The sequence below is a fragment of the Narcine bancroftii genome, chromosome 5, assembly GCF_036971445.1.
Source record: "Narcine bancroftii isolate sNarBan1 chromosome 5, sNarBan1.hap1, whole genome shotgun sequence".
In the NCBI taxonomy this organism is placed as follows: Eukaryota; Metazoa; Chordata; class Chondrichthyes; order Torpediniformes; family Narcinidae; genus Narcine; species Narcine bancroftii.
This window is the reverse complement of record NC_091473.1, coordinates 249850051-249867954: the sequence shown is the minus strand read 5'-3', so window position 1 is coordinate 249867954 and position 17904 is coordinate 249850051. Positions and strand designations below refer to the sequence as shown.

The 17904-nt window shown below is 44.5% G+C and overlaps 1 protein-coding gene across 14 annotated transcripts in view; it reads right to left on the bottom strand.

The window, feature by feature from the left end:
- Positions 1-3326: 3326 nt before the first annotated feature.
- The window catches only part of plekha6 (pleckstrin homology domain containing, family A member 6), a 293601-nt gene continuing 279023 nt past the window's right edge, over positions 3327-17904 (bottom strand). For all 14 annotated transcript variants that reach the window (XM_069942028.1, XM_069942032.1, XM_069942031.1 and 11 more), the window contains 5 exons: positions 17286-17447; positions 14886-15019; positions 14068-14210; positions 11300-11395; positions 3327-9133 (listed from right to left, as the gene is read on the bottom strand). In XM_069942028.1, the coding sequence (XP_069798129.1) occupies positions 11304-11395; positions 14068-14210; positions 14886-15019; positions 17286-17447 (531 nt within the window). In that variant the 3' untranslated portion in view covers positions 3327-9133; positions 11300-11303. The remainder of the gene's footprint in view (positions 9134-11299; positions 11396-14067; positions 14211-14885; positions 15020-17285; positions 17448-17904) is intronic.

Genomic DNA, 17904 nt, shown 5'->3' with positions numbered 1-17904 from the left:
GGGAGAAATTGCCATGGTTGGTGGTAGTGGAGATTCCAGAGAATGGTCCATTGAACGTGGAGGCTGGTGAGATGGAAGATGAGGGCAGGGAGAACTCTCATCAGAACAGACAAAACAGAGGCTGATAGACTGGGGGGATGTCTACCTTTTCTCAGTTCTGAGGAATGATCATTTACTTGAACCATGTATCTCTATTTTTCTTTCTACAGACACTGCTCGACCTTCAGTGTACTTCCAGCATTTTCTGTTTACTTCAGAAAGGCATTTTTGGCAGGTACCTGGACTGGAAAAGTGCAGAGGGATACAGACCTAACAGAGGCAAACAGACACCCCAGTTGGCATGGACAGTTGGCAGGGTGTGCTGGAAGGTCCTATTTCTGTGCTATATGATTCTAATCAGCAATGGATTTTGCTTTTGGATCAGATTGTGTTACTCACTTCAAATCAATGCCTTCCTATACAAGGAGGGCTACCTACCAAAGGAATATGCATATGCCAATGGCATTTTCATTGCAAGTTGACAAGGCTCCAAGCTTGGGGACATATTAATATCTTCTGAAGAAGTATACTTTCCCACCTACTGCCCATAACCTGCCCTCTCCTGTGATAGTACCTCTCTTTATTATATTTTGCTGGTGAACAAGAAACAAGGTTGGCAAAATGGCCCTTCAGTAAGTTTATGACTGATCCCTTATCACATCTTTTGAATCCTCAGTACGCTCACTCTTCTGAAGGAGAAGAAGCTTCCGAGCAAGTACATTTCTTTTCATCTCCGTCATTAGCACAGGCCAACACTCACAGTTCTTGGCAGGTTCCATTGATGTTCAGAGTGTTATATTTGTGAGATGCTGTTGGTCCATTGCAAAATGCAATTTTGGAATGTTCAGGTTTGAACCTGGACCCTGATCCACTCAGAGGCTCAGGGTGTGGTTGAATGTTTTTTCAGGGCAAGAGGTGAGCAGTTCTTCCAAGGATTACTGAAGGCATGGAGCATTACCGCAGGTACCAGTACGGTATCACTTCAGGTGCTGACCACAAGGCAAGAGGCAAGACTCATACCACCAGGCTCAGGAACAGTTGCTATCCCTTCACCATAAGACTCCGAAACAACCAACTCATAGACTAATTTGCATATTGTTATTCTATATTTGTTTTCTGTATTGCACCGTTTGTTTGCACTTTTTATTTAAATTTCCCTCATTTGTATACATTTCTTGAGTGCAGTTTATTTTTTACACTACCAATAAGTAGACATTCTGCCTCACCCACTGGAAAAAGAATCTCAGGGTTGTATGTGATGTTGTGTATGTACAATAAATCTGAACTTTGAAGAGAGACGAGATGGCGCCTTACAGCGGCGACTCGTTCAGAGCTACTTAAACTCAAACACGGATCCAGAAATATAAAATCAAACTCACCCAATAACATGGATGTCCTAAGATCACTGGCAGACCTCAGAACCAGTCTCCATCTTTAAACAGCAGGCGCTCAGGCACGTTGAACACCACGAGAGTCTTAAACAGACAGCGATCAGGCCATTTAAACTTTGTGGGAGTTGCTCAGTAACTTAAACATTGAGGGGATTTAAAGGGACAGTGCATGGACCATTTAAAATCAGTGAGAACTACCAGCAGCAGACCCATGGGCCAGTTAAAAATGATCCGACCACGTGGATGCAGAAGTTGGGGGGGGGGCAGGCTACAGGTCAAACTGAGACACTGGGCCCTGCGGCTTTTGCTCCCTACCATCTTCCTGGCCAATGTACAATCCCTGGAGAACAAACTTGATGAATCCAAGCCAGAATTCAATATCAGAGAGTTAACAGGGAGAGTTGTGTGATGTGCTTCACAGAAACATGGCTAAATGTGGACATTCCAGACATGGAGCTGCAGACACAATGAAGGCTTAGTAATGGAGTGGGTCAAGAACTTCAAATTTCTGGGTGTCAACGTCTCTGAGGATCTATCCCGGAGCCTCCACATTGATGCGATCACAAAGAAAGCTTGCCAGCAGCTATACTTTATGAGGTGGCTGAGGAGATTTGGGATGTCACTGAAAACTCTCGAAAACTTCTACAGTTGTACCATGGAGAGTATTCTGGCTGGAGGCGCCAACTCTCAGGACAAGAATAAACTCCAGAGAGTTTTAACTCGGCCAGCAACATCACAAGCACTAGTCTTCACTCTATTGAGAACATCTACAAGAGGTGGTGTCTGAAGAAAGCTGCCTCTATCCTTAAAGAAATGTCAGAAGCCTTGTAGTTATCCAACCATCCAGTTTGTCTCCAATTGCAAACAATGGTCTGTTCATTTCATGATGTCATTTCAATTAGCACCTACTTGTGAAATGTGCATCACATTCTCCAGATATCCTGCAATGTTATTGAATATGAATTCTTCAGTCTTTCAAATAAGATCGGTTTTAAAATGTGTGTATGTATGTAGCCCACTAATCTTAACAAAATCCTCCCAATATTTATCCATTTCAGTACAGGAGCCTAAAAACGAGCACTCCCATCAGATTCCTGAATGATCAATGAACCACAGACATGGCCTCACTTTGTCTTTTACTTTTTCTTGCATTATTTTTATTTATTTTCTGGTTTATATAAATATTTGCCCTGTGAAGCTGCTGCATCTCTTACATATTCGTGACAATAAATTCTGATTCTGATTTTGTATGCTTCAGTTTATCAAAAGCTAACATTTCTGCAAGAGTTGAAAATAACAATGTTCAGGATGCCCAATTATTCCTCGTGTAAGAACATCATAGATCATATATTGCACTGGACCAGCCATTTACATGCCCTGATTTACAAGAGCAGGTCAGGAATAAAAACACAGGTCAAACAGTGCACTTTATTTAGCAAAGGTAAAGATACATAACCTATGTTTCAGGCTTGAGCCCTTCATCAAGGTAACATCATCAGGTCATGAGTTGGGTATCCTGTGATGTGACTCGCCTCTTGACATCCCAGTGTATTTCCTCCATTGGGTGGCACGGTTAGCTTAGCCGTTAGCAATGCCAGTGAATCGCATTCAAATCCAGTGCTGTCTGTAAGGAGTTATTACGTTCTCCCTGTGACCTATGTGGGCTTTCCCCAGATCTCCGGTTTCCTCCCACCCTCTTAATATGTACAGGGTTAGTAGGTTAATTGGGTGTAGAGACAGTATGGGTTTCAATATTGGGAATCGGCTTCCACCATATTGTAAGTAGAAGAAAAAAAATCTCTAAGGCACAAGTCAATGGTGTGATGCAATATACTTCACATGCTTGTGTGAATGTAGCACCAACAACTCTCAAGATGTAATAAACATGACAGATAATTTTTACATTCATTTTTTTATTCTGGTTAGTTTCAATATTTTTCATAATAATTTTTGATATTTCTTTATTACAATACATTGATGTACATTATAGGATATAACCTCTTGTCTAAACCCCCAAACAACCAATGTGAACTATAAAACAGCACCTTTCCCCCAAAAACCTTAGCAGTCACTCAATAAACAGCTCATAGTCTCGGAAAAATATCCTGCTTTGTCAAAAAGGAAATGGGAACAAAACAGGATCACGCCACAAGGTTACACACGTTATAGTCTCCATCCCTTTGCCTTCTCTCACTGTCATTTCCCCAGCCCTAAATAAACCTCCCTTTGAACAGGAGACATGGCTGCTGGATCCAGCAATCCATTCTCTCCTGTCCTAGGCTGCTCCAGTGTTTCAATCCGCGAGGTTGCACTGCAACCGACCTTTAGTACAGTTAGGAATGCTGAAGAGAGGGATGGGGGTTTGCGGGCAGTATGGAAGGCAAGGTTATTTTCAAAGAAGACAGAAAAGACGTGGAGGTTAGTTGCAGAAGTGTCTGCTTGGAAACCTTGGCCGAGAAAGATCATGTTTTGTGTGGATCTGTGTGCATCAAATCAATAGTATCCAGATACGACTTAGGGTTGAAGAAAGTGTTAAAGCAAAGGGGACATTCATTAATGCACCCCCCCGCAATTTGAAAGTCAATGTTAAACATGGATTGGTCTGTAGCATCCAAGGAAGCAGTGAATGATCCTCATTGTTCTTCTTTCTCTATCCCTCGTTCTCCTTTCCTCCACCTCTGCATTTGGAGGGCTACCCCCATCAATTCTCAGATTTTCTCTCCTCCCCTCCCCCTAAACTTTCTTCCCTCCTCTCCCTGCCTTTTTATTCAGGCACCTGCTTTCTTTTTACTCATAGTAAAAACACAGAAATGCTGGAGAAGCTCAGCAGGTCTCACGGCGTCCAGAGGAGGTTAAGATATATAATCAATGTTTCGGACCTGAACTCTGAACTGTGCTTTTTGCTCATTCCTTGACGAAGGGCTCAGGCCCAAAACATTGGTTATATACCTTTACCTCCTCTGGACGCTGCGTGACCTGCTGAGTTCCTCGAGCCCAGACTTTCTCATTTCACCACAAGATCCTCATTAGTTGCCTGAAGCTGCACATGGCCAGGAAGTTCTGGAGAGTGGTTCACACCCAGTGAACTGGAACAAGGAAGGAAATGCACTGAGGTGAAAGTGGCAAGAGTGGAAAAGAGAGAGAAACCTATATCATAAGACCCTGATTAGTCGAAGTTCAGAATGAAACATGAATACTGGGTTGTTGTTCCTCAGTCCCAGGCAATTCATAGGGGCCTCAAGGGAGCTTGGTTCAAGTCATTGGACTCCATACACCTTCCTGTCATGAGGCATACAAACCGTGAAACCAGTTTGTTGACAGCGGAAAATCTCATATCTTTTACAAGAGTCACTACCAGGATTATAATTGGAGGAATTCAAAACAGTAAGTTCCAACGTGACCCTCATTTTGACTTCTTGGGAATATTTTGTGCTTGAAAAAGATGTCTAGGAGAAAATAAGGTCAACACTTTAAACCCCACAGGCAGAGGGAGATATCTGTCTTCCACAAATTGGTGTTTATAGAACCATGGTTTGTAAATATTATACTCCTGCTTGCAATATTACCTGCTGGAATCTCAAGCTTGTGCTTTATTCGATTAAATCAAATTGGAATTGGTTTTGTACTTTCTACACTTGCTATATTTGAGAAGATGGCCAGTGTATTCCCTTTCCCAGAGAGTGGTCTGCCTTGGGATTGTGAAATAGCAGAAAGTAAAATTAGAGTCAGTGTGCAAACAGACATGAGGCCTGGATAATGACTGAAAATAAGATGCTGGCTTTAATCTTATACCGGGGTGGGGGAGGCGGGGGGCTTAGTAGGGGAGACAGGGTGATCTCTCTGATCACAATGAATTAATTGTATAACTCAATGCAACACACACACATGCATACACATAGGCTCAGCTCAACTGCACTGCTCTCAAGATGGTTTTGCTCAGGTCTCTCCCCCATTTCAACTTCATTCAATCCTCTTTCCGCTTCACATTCTGATCCACAACCCCTACACTTCCATTCTCACTTTCTTGACCCCCAGCCTCATTCTGATAGTGAGCTCTCAATCTCTGAACCTTGTCACGTCCCCATCACCCCTGCCCAACTTACTCGTTCTGTACCTCAGCTCACATCCATCCCCTAGCCTTAGCAGCACTCTTGGGATTGGTGGTGGGATGCCTCAGCTCCTCGACACTGCTCTCTTGTCTCTCTGCCCTCTCTCCTTGGTCATCCCTGCTTGTTTTGAATCTTTGTTCCATTATTCTCAATGTGCTTTGTGACCGTAGCATAGCTGAGATTCTGCTGAACAAAGGTGCATCCAAATAATGAGCACTAGCCCGCTCTTCAGTACATTACTTCCCCTGACTGCTGCCTGGAATAAGAGCCTCCCCCGTATGACACCAAGTACATCTATCGTGCAAAACTTCTGTTACAGTTAACTCTGATTACAGAGGGTCATAACAGAATGAAAGAAGCATAATTATCAGTGCTAGAGCCATTAAACACAAACTTTTTAAATTAAAAAATTAAACCTCTCATTTAAAAAAAACATTAAATACTGGTTAGACTCCACTGCTTTGACAGCATCAGTTGCAATGGAATCAAAGCTAACATTTCAGATCAATATCCTCTTATCAAATTCATTGAAAGGTCTTTGACCTGTAACACTTTCACTCTGCTTCTACCTCCATGGATGCTGTCTGACCTGCTGAGCCTACCCTGCATTTATTGTTTTAAAATTTCAGATTACCAGCATCTGCAGTCCTTTTGCTTTGCAAACTTTTCTTTCAATTCATTTGACTATTTGTGCACAAATCTAATGCAGTGTGGTTGAAGGTGATGTGTGGAAACCTCGTTATGGTGCAAGGAATGAGGTAAGAGAAAGACTCCAATTAGTGACACGGCAATCGTTTGTTCAGAAGAGCCTTTCACACTGGAGATGAAGCAATGGCTACCCCTGTGTCACAGGAATGCTTTTTCACATCCAAAGGAGATGTTACTGGAGCTAGTTAGCTTTTGGAGGACTAAACCAAAGTAAAAAAATAGATGATGAGGCAGGAGGCATCTGTGCAATCTTTGCAGCTTTGAAGTCAGAATTGATTAATCATTCCAATTCCTCCTCTGCTTTCCTTCTCTCTTTGATTCCCCTTGCCCTAAAATCTGATCCGATCCATGAAATATATTCAATGTGTACACATTTCTCCTCCTATTGGTACAAACTCTTGGTTTTCCTCTCTCTAGCAGGAGGAAATTCCTACCTTGTGAAACCCTCACCTACCTTCTATCTTATTGAGATTGTATTCTTCTAAATTCCAGTGTGCATGGAGAATTGTACTGAAGCTGTACTCCTGGTTAACTGGGATGGTACCTGGATGGCCCTGCTCTGACTCTCCGAGAGACTGCAAGCTGCAAAGTTACCCCGCATCATTCCGTTCGTGTTTGAACTGCAGCCTAACCAACATCCTCAATCATTTAGTGTTAAAGCAGGCAGAAAGCAGCACCTCTGTGGCAATTTTTGCCTGACTTTACCCTGCCTTCTTCTGAACATTCAGTCTGGCTGGCTGAACCAACCCAACCAAGCCTCTGCCACTATGTGTGAATTAAGCAAGACTGAATATGCAACTTCTGTGCGATTGCAGGACACAGTACAAAGGGGACTAACGAGAATTTGGACCTTCTCACCTCCCTGAAAGATGGTCTCCTGACAGTGACACAGCAGTTGAACAGATGTCTTATGAACTTGGAAATAAATCCTGATCAAAGCCATGTTACTGATTGATGACCAGTGAGACTAGCTAAATCAATGACATGGAGAGAACTTGACCCCACTGTAGCACAATGTTTCTCATATCTACACACAGTGGAATTTCAGACTGACAAAAATGCAAATGCATATCAGGAACATTGGAAGGAGCTCAGCCCCTTTAGATACTGCCATAAACTTTTCATTTTTAATATAATAAAATAAAACACATATATACAGGGTGAAACTTTACTGGAATCCTGCAATGAGCAGCAACGTAGCATCTTTTCAAATATCTAGTACCGTGTTCAATGAAGTGCTCATTGATAACTGGGGCATTGCACTTGATGAAAGTTCGGGCAAATGGAACGATCATTCTAAATCGCAATGCAAGCCACTGCCAGAAGAGACGTCACATTGTGTCGATGAATGGCAGCTGTTGAAGGAGTAGCCAGCAAGGTGTACAGATCACCTGGTTACATATTAGCAGGTTCACATTTAGGCCTCTCCAAACAAGCTTCTGAGGTTAGTGGCCAAAAACGTTAGGCATAAAAGCAGAGCTGATGGATCCCCGTGATTTTTGACTGTTTTGATGTAGGCTTTTGCTCACATTTTCAACTAATTAACACCAACTGATCTGGGAGAGAAGGAAAATCTGGGAAGGGATGCCTGTTGAAATCGGAGTGTTTACACTCTGTGCTTCTTCTGTGAATGAGCTGCATGAAGGAGATGTCTTTGACTTATTCCTCCAATTGTTCTCATAACTCAGGGCAATTGATAAGCTAATCTGGAGCTACCCAACTGGGGTGAGAATGTCACTGGACTAGCTTGCAAAGTACACTGCCAGTGTCAGATGTATTCTGGTGTGAGACAGCCCACCAGAGCTGTCAGAATGTAGTTGCTGTTCAAATCTCTTTCTATCATTGGTTGAATCAGTGCCCCTACAGAGGAGCTAGATCCTTATTGGAGATTCATCGTTATCAAAGGTAAATGCATTTCACTACAAATGTCAATTCTTTATTGCTAAGCTCTGGTAAGGTCAACATAGGGTCATAAAATTTGCTGAGCATGGCTCACTCTTGTTTCTCTCTCATCTGCACTTTTAAGGGGGAACATAAGGTTCCCAGTGAAACCAGAGTTAGTTTGCCTATCTCTAGGGGTCACTTATATGTCCTGGACAATCACTATTTCCTGTCAATTTCACCAGTCCCATTCTAAAAAGAATTTCCAAAGTACCTTAGACAATCTCAGGTCATCCAGACTGGGCTGAGATTGTTCTTGCACACAGCAATGTCACACTCTAACATGGGCTGAGGGAGAAGTGGCAATCCGGAACTGTGGAGAGCTCCAATTAATGGGTCATGTTTATCTCATTTGAAAGATGGCACCATTGACAGATCAACACTCCCTCAACACAAGTCAAGAATCCTCTGCTCAGGTCTCGGGACTGGGACTCAAACTCGCAACCTTTGACCAAAGACAAGATTGCTCCCTACCTGCATCTGTAAGTTCAATACACTTCATTTCAGTGGACGCATCCAACCTTCAGTCTAATGCAACCCATTCTATCCATTCCCTGGTTCTCTCAAGAGTTCAAGGAAACTTGAATCCCGTTAAGGATGATTTTAAGGAACTCCTCTTTTTTCCCCCATGTGCACAATGGGAGAGTTTATAAAATAAAATACTCCTTCACAGACTTTCCTTCTCTTGAGAACTCTTGTCAGTCAAGCAATAAAACAACTTATCGCATGAAGAAGTAAAATAAGAAACTCTTCGATAAATACTGCATCTTCAGAGGAGCAGCCTTCATTGAATGTAGATCAGCCACTCTGTCCTCGTTCTTGGGTCTCAGCTGGTTCCCAATATGACTTGCCATCGTCCAACTTGTGCCTGATGGTAGTGTTGCTATGCCTCAACCAGTCGTTAGTATGTTGACCCGTGACACTTGATGGCAGCGACAGCTTGAGCTGCAAACAGAACGTTGGGGAGGTCTCACTACATGGCTCAGCTGATTGGAACGGAACCCAACCTCATGAATGGTGTACAACTGCAAGCACATGCATTTATGTGACATCCAATCTCATGTGAGTTTTAAAAGCTGACACTGAGCCCAGCCACATTAAGGAGGATGACCCAAGTTTGGTCCATAAGGAAATAATTTATATTTATTCATAAGCAGGTATGGCCATATTTGGCATCAACAGTACTGATTGTCCATTTCTAATTACCCTTGAGAAGATGATAGCTTGCAGTCTTCTTGAATCACAGTTGAAAATGTAAGGTTTGGCATATTGGCCTTCATAAATCAAAGTATTGAGAACAGGAGTTGGGATATTATGCCAAAGTTGTATAAGACAATGGTGAGGTCAAATTTGGAGTACTGTGTGCAGTTTTGGTCACCAAACTACAGGAAAGATATCAATAAGATAGAAAGAGGGCAGAGAAGATTTACTAGGATGTTGCCTGGACCTCAGGAACTGAGTTACAGGGACAGATCAAACAGGTTAGGACTTTATTCTCTGGACATAGAAAAATGAGGGATTTGATAGAGGTATTTAAAATTATGAGGGGGATCGACAGAGTAAATGTAGACCAGCATTTTCCACTGAGGGTAGGTGAGAATCAAACTAGAGGACATAGGTTGAGAGTGAAAGGGGAAATGTTTCGGGGGAACTTCTTCACCCCGAGAGTAGTGGGAGGTGAAACGAGTTTCCAGCTGAAGTGGTGAATGTGGGCTCAATTTTAACATTTAAGAGGAATTTGGACAGGTAAACGGAGGGGAGGGGTATGGAGGGCTATGGGCTGGGTGTATGTCAGTGGGAGGCAGAAAAATGGTTCAGCACATTCTAGAAAGGATGAAGAGGCCTGTTTTTGTGCTGTAATGTACTATGGCTCTATGAGTTCCAAATTTTGACCATGTGGTAAAAAGATTCTTAGGGTTGATTTTTTTTAAAAACACAGAGAGTGGTGGATGTATGGAATTGGATGCTGGAGGAGGAGGTTGAGGCAGGTACCATTGCAATGTTCCAAAATTAGATGGATACATGGATGGGATAGGTCTTGAGGGATATGGGTCAAATGCAGGCAGGTGGGACTAGAGTAGTACAACAGGCAGTGCAAAAGAGCAGAAGAGTTACAGAGAAAAGTTCATTTAAAACAGGCCAAGGGCCAAGGTAGGATTTGTGAGATCATGCTTTTGCCCAATGAAAGAGCCCCTTAAAATTCTGATAATCATGGAGAACAAATCTTCCTTGAACCTGATGGAGGTTAAAACAGATGATTTTAGTAATGGGCAGATTGATTGTCCAAAGCTCCATCTCAATCTGCGAAGATTGTGGCAGGGAGAGGATTAATGATGGAACTGAGTACACAGAGGGGATTAAGGGCAATGGCTTCCATCTCCCCATGTGGAGGAAATGGTACCAGGAGAGGTGGAGAGGTGTTTGTAGAGGTGGGTGGGGTGGGGGGGGGTAAGGGGGAGGTGGATAAGGGGGAGGTGGATAAGCGGGGGTAAGAAAAGAGCCAGAGGAGAGAAGGAGAGGAGGGGAATTGAGGAGCAGGACAAGGAGAGAATGAGAAGGGAAGGAAGGATGGTAGAAGGCAGAGAAGAGGCAGAGGAGAGTGAAGGAAATAAAAGAGGAGAGAGCAAAACAGGGATCTTTAAACTGTGGCAGACAGATTTTAAATGGACACTTGCTGCCCATGGTGTTGGTCTAGGACAGGGGTAGGCAACCTTTTAATTTGTAATTTAGATATACAGCATGGTAACAGGCCATTTTGGCTCAGGCGTCTGTGCCGCCCAATTAAGCTACACCCCTGGTACATACATGTTACCGTGCTGTATGGCTAAATTACAAAGTAAAAGGTTGCCCACCCCTGTATCTGGAAGCTAGACTTTCAGTCAAGGTTTGGGATGCCGAGACTTAGGGCAATGAATTAACATATGCAAATTGGGCATGATTAGAAACTCACATGATTTGATGACTGGGGTTGAGAGGTCACTAGAATTGTTCAGCCTATGAACATTTCACATCAGTAGATTGCACCATTCTTTAACTGCTAACATGAGGTAAGTAAACTTAACACAAATAAACATAAATTAAAAAGGACAAATGTTTGCTTAAAGCGCTTACTTCGTTAGGCACACATTAAGTGGCTTCCATCAGTGACCTGAGGTGGTGGTGATGAGAGTGGAGATGATGGTGGAGTTGATGCAGCCGATGGAGGAACTACATGGAATGAAAGGGTGGAATAGATGAAGTAGACTTTCTGACACGATCACACTTTCATCCGCCTCGCTCTCTCCTCCCTTCTACAGCTACCTGTTCTGTCATTCTGCATTTTTCACATCCCCTCTTTCCACATTCTGTTATCATACCCATTTCTCTACACCCTACAACACAATGTCACAGGATCATATGGAGACATACCTGGACCAAACAAGTGTCAGCCACCTATTTTTTTTAAACTGCCCTGGCCCAGTTTCTTCTTCCCCCATTATCATCAACCCAGCCACCTACTAATTTAACCACTCGCCTGCAGACTGGGGGAAGTTTACAGTGTCCAATTAACCTAGCTCCTGGAGTAACAAACAATCTAGTGGAGGAACTCAACAAGGTCGAGAAGCATCAGTGGGAGGAAAAGAAAGGCCGGCGTTTCAGGTCTTGTTGGTTCCGACCTGAAATATGGACTATTCTTTATCTCCTACTGATGCCAAGTTCCTCCAGCAGATTGTGTTTGGCACCTGGTGTCTCTCTCTGGGATGTGGGAGGCAATCAATGGGAAGCCACGTGGTCAACAGGAAGAACATACATTGCCACAGATCTGATACGTTTCATTCCCAAACTGAATTCTCCAGATAGAGTGACCACTTGAGCTGTTTCCCTTTCACTCTCTAACCCTCGCTCCATCCCCTGGTTCCCTGGACTAATCCACTCCCACAGCTTGGCTTCTATTCACACACCTGCCTCTTTATGTCTCAAGGCCTTTCCCTTCTTTCAGCCCATCAGCCTGTAGGAATGGACTGCTCTCTCTGTCAGTCTGGTGGAGCTTTCATCCACCAGGAATGACCACCCTCCACTACACATCCACAACTCTGCAGTGAAGAGAGTGGAGAGCACCAAGTTCCTTGCTCCTTAATTGGTGTCCTATCATGGACATTCAACATCTCAATTGTCAGAAAGGTGCAACAGCGACTGCATTTCCTGAGAAGACTGAGGTGTGCAAGGCTACCATCCACCATCACATCAACCTTCTACAGGACCTCTATCGAGAGCATCCTGGCCGGCTACATCACAGTGTAGAACAGTTGCTGCAGGGAAGTTGATCGGAGGTCAATTCACAGGACCATATGAGTGGCAGAGAGGATCACTAGAGTCTACCTTCCCTCCATCGACCTGATCTACTGGGATTGTTGTCTGAAGAGGGTGTGCAAAATCATTGAGGACCCCTTCCACCCTGCACACAGCATCTTTCAGCTGTTCCCGTCAGGGAAGAAATACAGGAGGATCAGAGCCAGCACCACCAGGCTGAGGAACAGCTTCTTTCCACAGGTAGTGAAAATGCTGAACGACCAAAGGAATTGGTCACACTAACTATCTGAGACTCTCATATTCATGAAACAATGTTTATTTTTATACATGAAATACTTATCCTGCATTTGTAATGTTTGTCTATATGTGTGTTATGTCTGGTTGTATCTTCATGTTTTGCATCGAGGACCAGAGAACACTGTTTTGTCAAGTTGTACTTGTACAATCAGAAGACAAAATTCTTGACTTGACACAGCTACCTCTGTCAGTACTCTGCAGCTCAACTGATCAGTCAGACACCCAAACACTTCCCCTACACCTCCAAAGTCATGAATGATGCAGGATTAACAGAAGTATGTATTAGATGAATTGCAGCAATTTAAAATAAAATAGATTTCTACTTTTAGAAGGAAGTTTGCGACCAACCCAGTCTGAGCAAGAACCTGTCATTTGATGAGCCCAGCATCTGGGCTTGTTGTTAAAATAGGCCTGTGTGCATATTTGGTCCACACTGAGTTTATTGCTTATTCTCAGGCTCAGAGTAGGGGTTATCGGACTCATTCTTTCTCCAATTTACAGCACAGAAGTAGTCCATCCAGCTGTCTGGCACATGGTGATGCCTTTGTTCCAAGCACCGATGATATGAGTGAAGGACTTCCTGATTGGCACCTCATAATCCTGAAGGAACGGGGATGTGCGACCATGTTGGGATGGTGTCTGACCTGAAGACCTGAGCAAACGCAAGGGTGCGATTTCTGTAATAATCCCTTGAGTGTACATAGAGGGAGGCTCCACAACTGATAACTTGCTGCTCCAAAATATTTCCATGCTGGCATTCATGGAGCTGAGGGCTGGGGGAGGGGTGGGGGGAGGTGGGGTGGGAATCCCTGGGTCTGCAGAGTCCAAACTCTTTTAATGACTATGTTGGGTCTTTGCTGTTGTACACTAATAGAATAATCGCTGCAAATTCTGGGCCTCTTCTCCTCATTGTCAATGTCTGCAGGATTGTGTTTCAGAATCAGAGTTTATTGTCATGAACAAGTCACGAAGGGATAGCCATTTAGGAAAGTCTGGAATATAATGCTCTGTGGTGGAACATGGGCATTGGGGTAGGGGAGGCAGAAAGATGACTCCATGTAGCAGAGCTGAGGCCCCTATATTACCCCTCCAGTGAACTCCTGGGGACTCTCCTAGTGATCCATTCCCTGGTCATTTATGAAGATTACAGAGGCAGAAGGTGTTCAAACTGGTTTGGCCCTCTCAGCAATAGGATTACTTCAGCATTCAAGGGTCTCTCCTCACTCAACCCATGATCTGTGGGTGGTCCCATAGGACCAGAGCACAAGTGGCCTCCCGTGGCAACCCCTTACCTGATATTAGCCGGCTTCGCCTGGATGCCTCTGTGGCCAGAGCACACGAGATCTCAATCCTCTTCTCCTGTTCCTGCAGCTGGAGCTCAGGGTCCATGTTGCTGTCACTGAGGCCCTCCGTTAATGGGACAATGTTCTGTAAACTAATGAGAAACAGGGTTCACCCAAAGCAGAAGGAACCCCTCTCACATTCTTACTTTAGAAAATCTTGAGAGGAATTGAGAGGTGGCAGTCAGAATAATTTCCTCAGGGTGAAACTGTCACACACTAAAGGGCACGTCTTTCAGGCAAGGAGGAGAAGGATTAATAGAGATGAGTGCATGGGAAGTAGTGGGTGCCTGGAACAAGCTGTAATAGTGAAAGCAGATACAAGAGCAGTATTTAAGAAGCTTCCAGATAGAATATGAAGGGGGTCAGAGGGATAATCAACATGTGGAAACAAGTTTGATTTGGGCTTCATGTTTGGGACAGACTTGTGGGTCGAATGGCCTGTTCCTGAGCTATAATGTTTGATGTTCTATGTTCCATTTCATACCCATAAAAGCAGAAATCTGAGTGGTATGGAAATCCACTAAGATTTTCTCCACAGCCCCCTGGAACTCACTGGGCAGCTAGGCTTAGTTTGTGACCAGCGACAGGACTGAGGGCCTCCAGCAGTGGGAGATTGTGAGCCGGCCGGATTTACTCCAGCCGAGACATAGTGTGGACTAAACTCTGGCCAAGACGTGGCGTGCCCCATGAGTGTCTACTCTGCTGCCAAACTCAATGTCCTGGCACCAAAATGTCACCAAACAGGCAAAAGTGTGATGAATGAGCACCTGGATTTTGCGATGAGGGTTTTGATTCGCTCCACTTTCTTCTGCTTCTCTTTGATCTCCTCTGGACTTAGCGGGAGTTCAGGTTCAAATTCAATGTAACGCTCAGGGATGAAGACTTTATCCGGGGTGGACAACTGAACATCAGACGATCGACAAGGAGAAGAACAAGTAATGATTTACAGCTCGGTCACTGTGGAATAAGACCTGATCTCAACCAGGCTGGTGACAAATAGTGACAAGCAAATGCCTCCAAAAAAAATCAACATGGTCATCACTGGCACATTGAATATTCTGTACACATTGCATTAGGTTGCATAAGCACTAAGTAAGGTCATCTGCAACCACAAAACACCACCTCACACAGGAGAGAGACTGCAAATGAATGCGGTAAGGGTCTGGTTGTCTTGTGCTTGAATCACAAAACATTAGCAGGCTGTTCCAACAAGTAGTTGACAAGGCAAACAGCGTATTGGCCTTTATCGCAAGGAGGTTAGAATTTAAGAACAGAAAAGCTTGTTACAGTTGTACTGGGTGCTGGTAAGTCCACGCCTGGAATACTGTGCACAGTTATGGCCCCCTTACCAAAATGTAGGAGGATGGAGGCAGCCCAAAGAAGATTCACCAGGCTGATTCCAGGAAGGGAAGGGTTGCCCTAAAGAAGAGAACTTCAACATTCCTTAGAAGGATGAGGGGTGACTATATTAAAAAAAACACAAGATCTTAAAGGGAAGTAAAACACAAATCCAACAGTGTACCTTATGTAGCAAACATAAAGATACATAATCAATGTTTTGGGTTTGAGCCCTTCATCAAGGTATGAAAAAATGTAGTCAAGAGCCCAAAAAAAATGGAGGTAGGGGAGGGGAGGAGCACAGTCCCAAAGGCAGGAGCTAATAGGTGGATAAGGGAGGGAGAGCCTTCTCTGCATTGGAGAGACTGGGTGCAGACTGGGAGATCACTTCGCTGAGCACCTTCGCTCTGTCTGCATCAATGACAAAGATCTCCCAGTTGCCAACAACTCAACTCCGTGCCCCACTCCCATGGGCTCATGTAATGTCCCACCAAGACCACCCATTGGGAGGAGCAACGCTTGATTTTCTGTCTGGCCACTCTCCAACTGGATGGTATTAACATAGACTTCTCCGGCCTCTGTCAGCCTACTCTCCATTCTCCCTTCCTTCCCTTACCCATTGTCTCTTTCCTCCAGCTCTCCACCCCCTATCATCTCCATTCACAGAGCCATGCCTCCTCCCCCTGCTTGCTGGTGTGCCCTCCTGACACTTGGGGTATCCTCAATATCTGATGCCTGTTGAACACACTTCATCTCCCAATTATTGCTATTCCACATGACTTTAACCCTTCAAGGAAGGTTCCATGATGGTGGAAAGATCAGACACTAATATTTCCAATATAATTGACATAAAAACCACCTAGCCCCTAGAGAGAGGGACTGAGTTAATGCTGGTGACTCTGTGATCCTATCACCTTGGCTCTGTGCTGGTCCGAGCAATTTCAATTAAATGGAGTGAACAGAATGGAAACAGGCCAATCATCCCAGGTTCATCTGTACTCCCATCCTAGCATGAGCTTTACAGAGATATCTGCAGAGGACAGTGACAGCAGTGGATTGGGTCAGTCAAACTGGGCCAGACCGGGTCAGACAGAACAGGCCAGACAGATTACGTCAGTGAAGGCAAGCTGTTGGAACCTTATGGACAAGCAGGCTTCTCATGGAGGTTCCAGCTCCACCTTGGGTTCCAGCTCCAGCTCTGGGTCATGGCCAAAAGCCCTGCACCAAGTCACACACTAAAGAAACCAGCTTATGGGGACAGGGGAAATCAGGTGCACGACTTGTGGTGCTAAGCAGGCACCCCAGCAGCCCTCCACTGGCCACCCCTCCCTCAGTTTGGGGTTCAGAGGACATGGGGCCTTGCAGCCAGCTCCACCAGTGAACAGGGTGCTATGTAGCCTTTGCAGTTACGGGGGCAGTAGATGTGTCCCTCCAAGTCAGGGGAAGGATGCACAGCCATTCCGTGTCTCTGGAGGCACTCTCTTTTGCTCCTGTTTTGGATCATTTGGTTTCTCCCAGTTTGCAGGGCAAACTAAGATAAGATGTTTGAGCGTCTTGTATATGTGACGATAAATTAAATCTCGATTCTGAACTCTATCCTCATTTAACTTCTCTTATAACTTGTCCATTCAATGCACCTCCTTATTTATCTACTTTACCATTAATACTCGTCCAAGTAAAGCTTTATCAATACAGCCACATACATCCAACAATTCGTGTATCCTTGCTGCTCCCCCCTTTCTTACTGCCCTGACATCCACACAGTCTCTAACCACGTCTTGCAAACAGGCACACCCAAACCCACAGCCCAAGAGATCTGAGTCACTCACCTCCTTGTTAATGTCCAATGAATAGTGCTCCGGCTCCAGGTCCATCCTCCTCAGCCGCGCGATCTCTTCCCTGGGCGTCTCAGGGTACTTGCCTGTGAAGTCTTCCCTGACAGCTGCTTCCAGTTGAGAGATATCGATCTCGGTGGTCTTCCGGCGAGGAACCTGGTTGCAGGGCGCCAGACGGGTGGGGAGGATTTCAAAACAGCTTTTCAAAATCTTACGCCTTTGTTTCAACTTAAATTACGGAGTCTCAATGTGGAACAGAAGCAGGACATTTGATCCACTGCCCATGTTGACCCACAGCTACCTCTCGACACCAGTCCCTTGCACCAGCAGTTGGTCCATAGCCTTCTCTGCCTTGGCAATTCAAGTGCTTGTCAAGATGCTTCATAAAGGTTTCAAAAGTCCCTGCCTCCACCACCACACAGGCGCCAGATCCAATGGGCATAATTATTCTTCCTTACACCTCCTATAAACCCTCCCTCACCTTAAACCTGCTATCCACTCAAGATTCAGACACATCTGCTATGGATATTCTTTGATGTACACTGGGGAGATTATTTGTAACTCGTGTGTGTGTGTGTGTGTGTGTGTGTGTGTGTGTGTGTGTGTGTGTGTG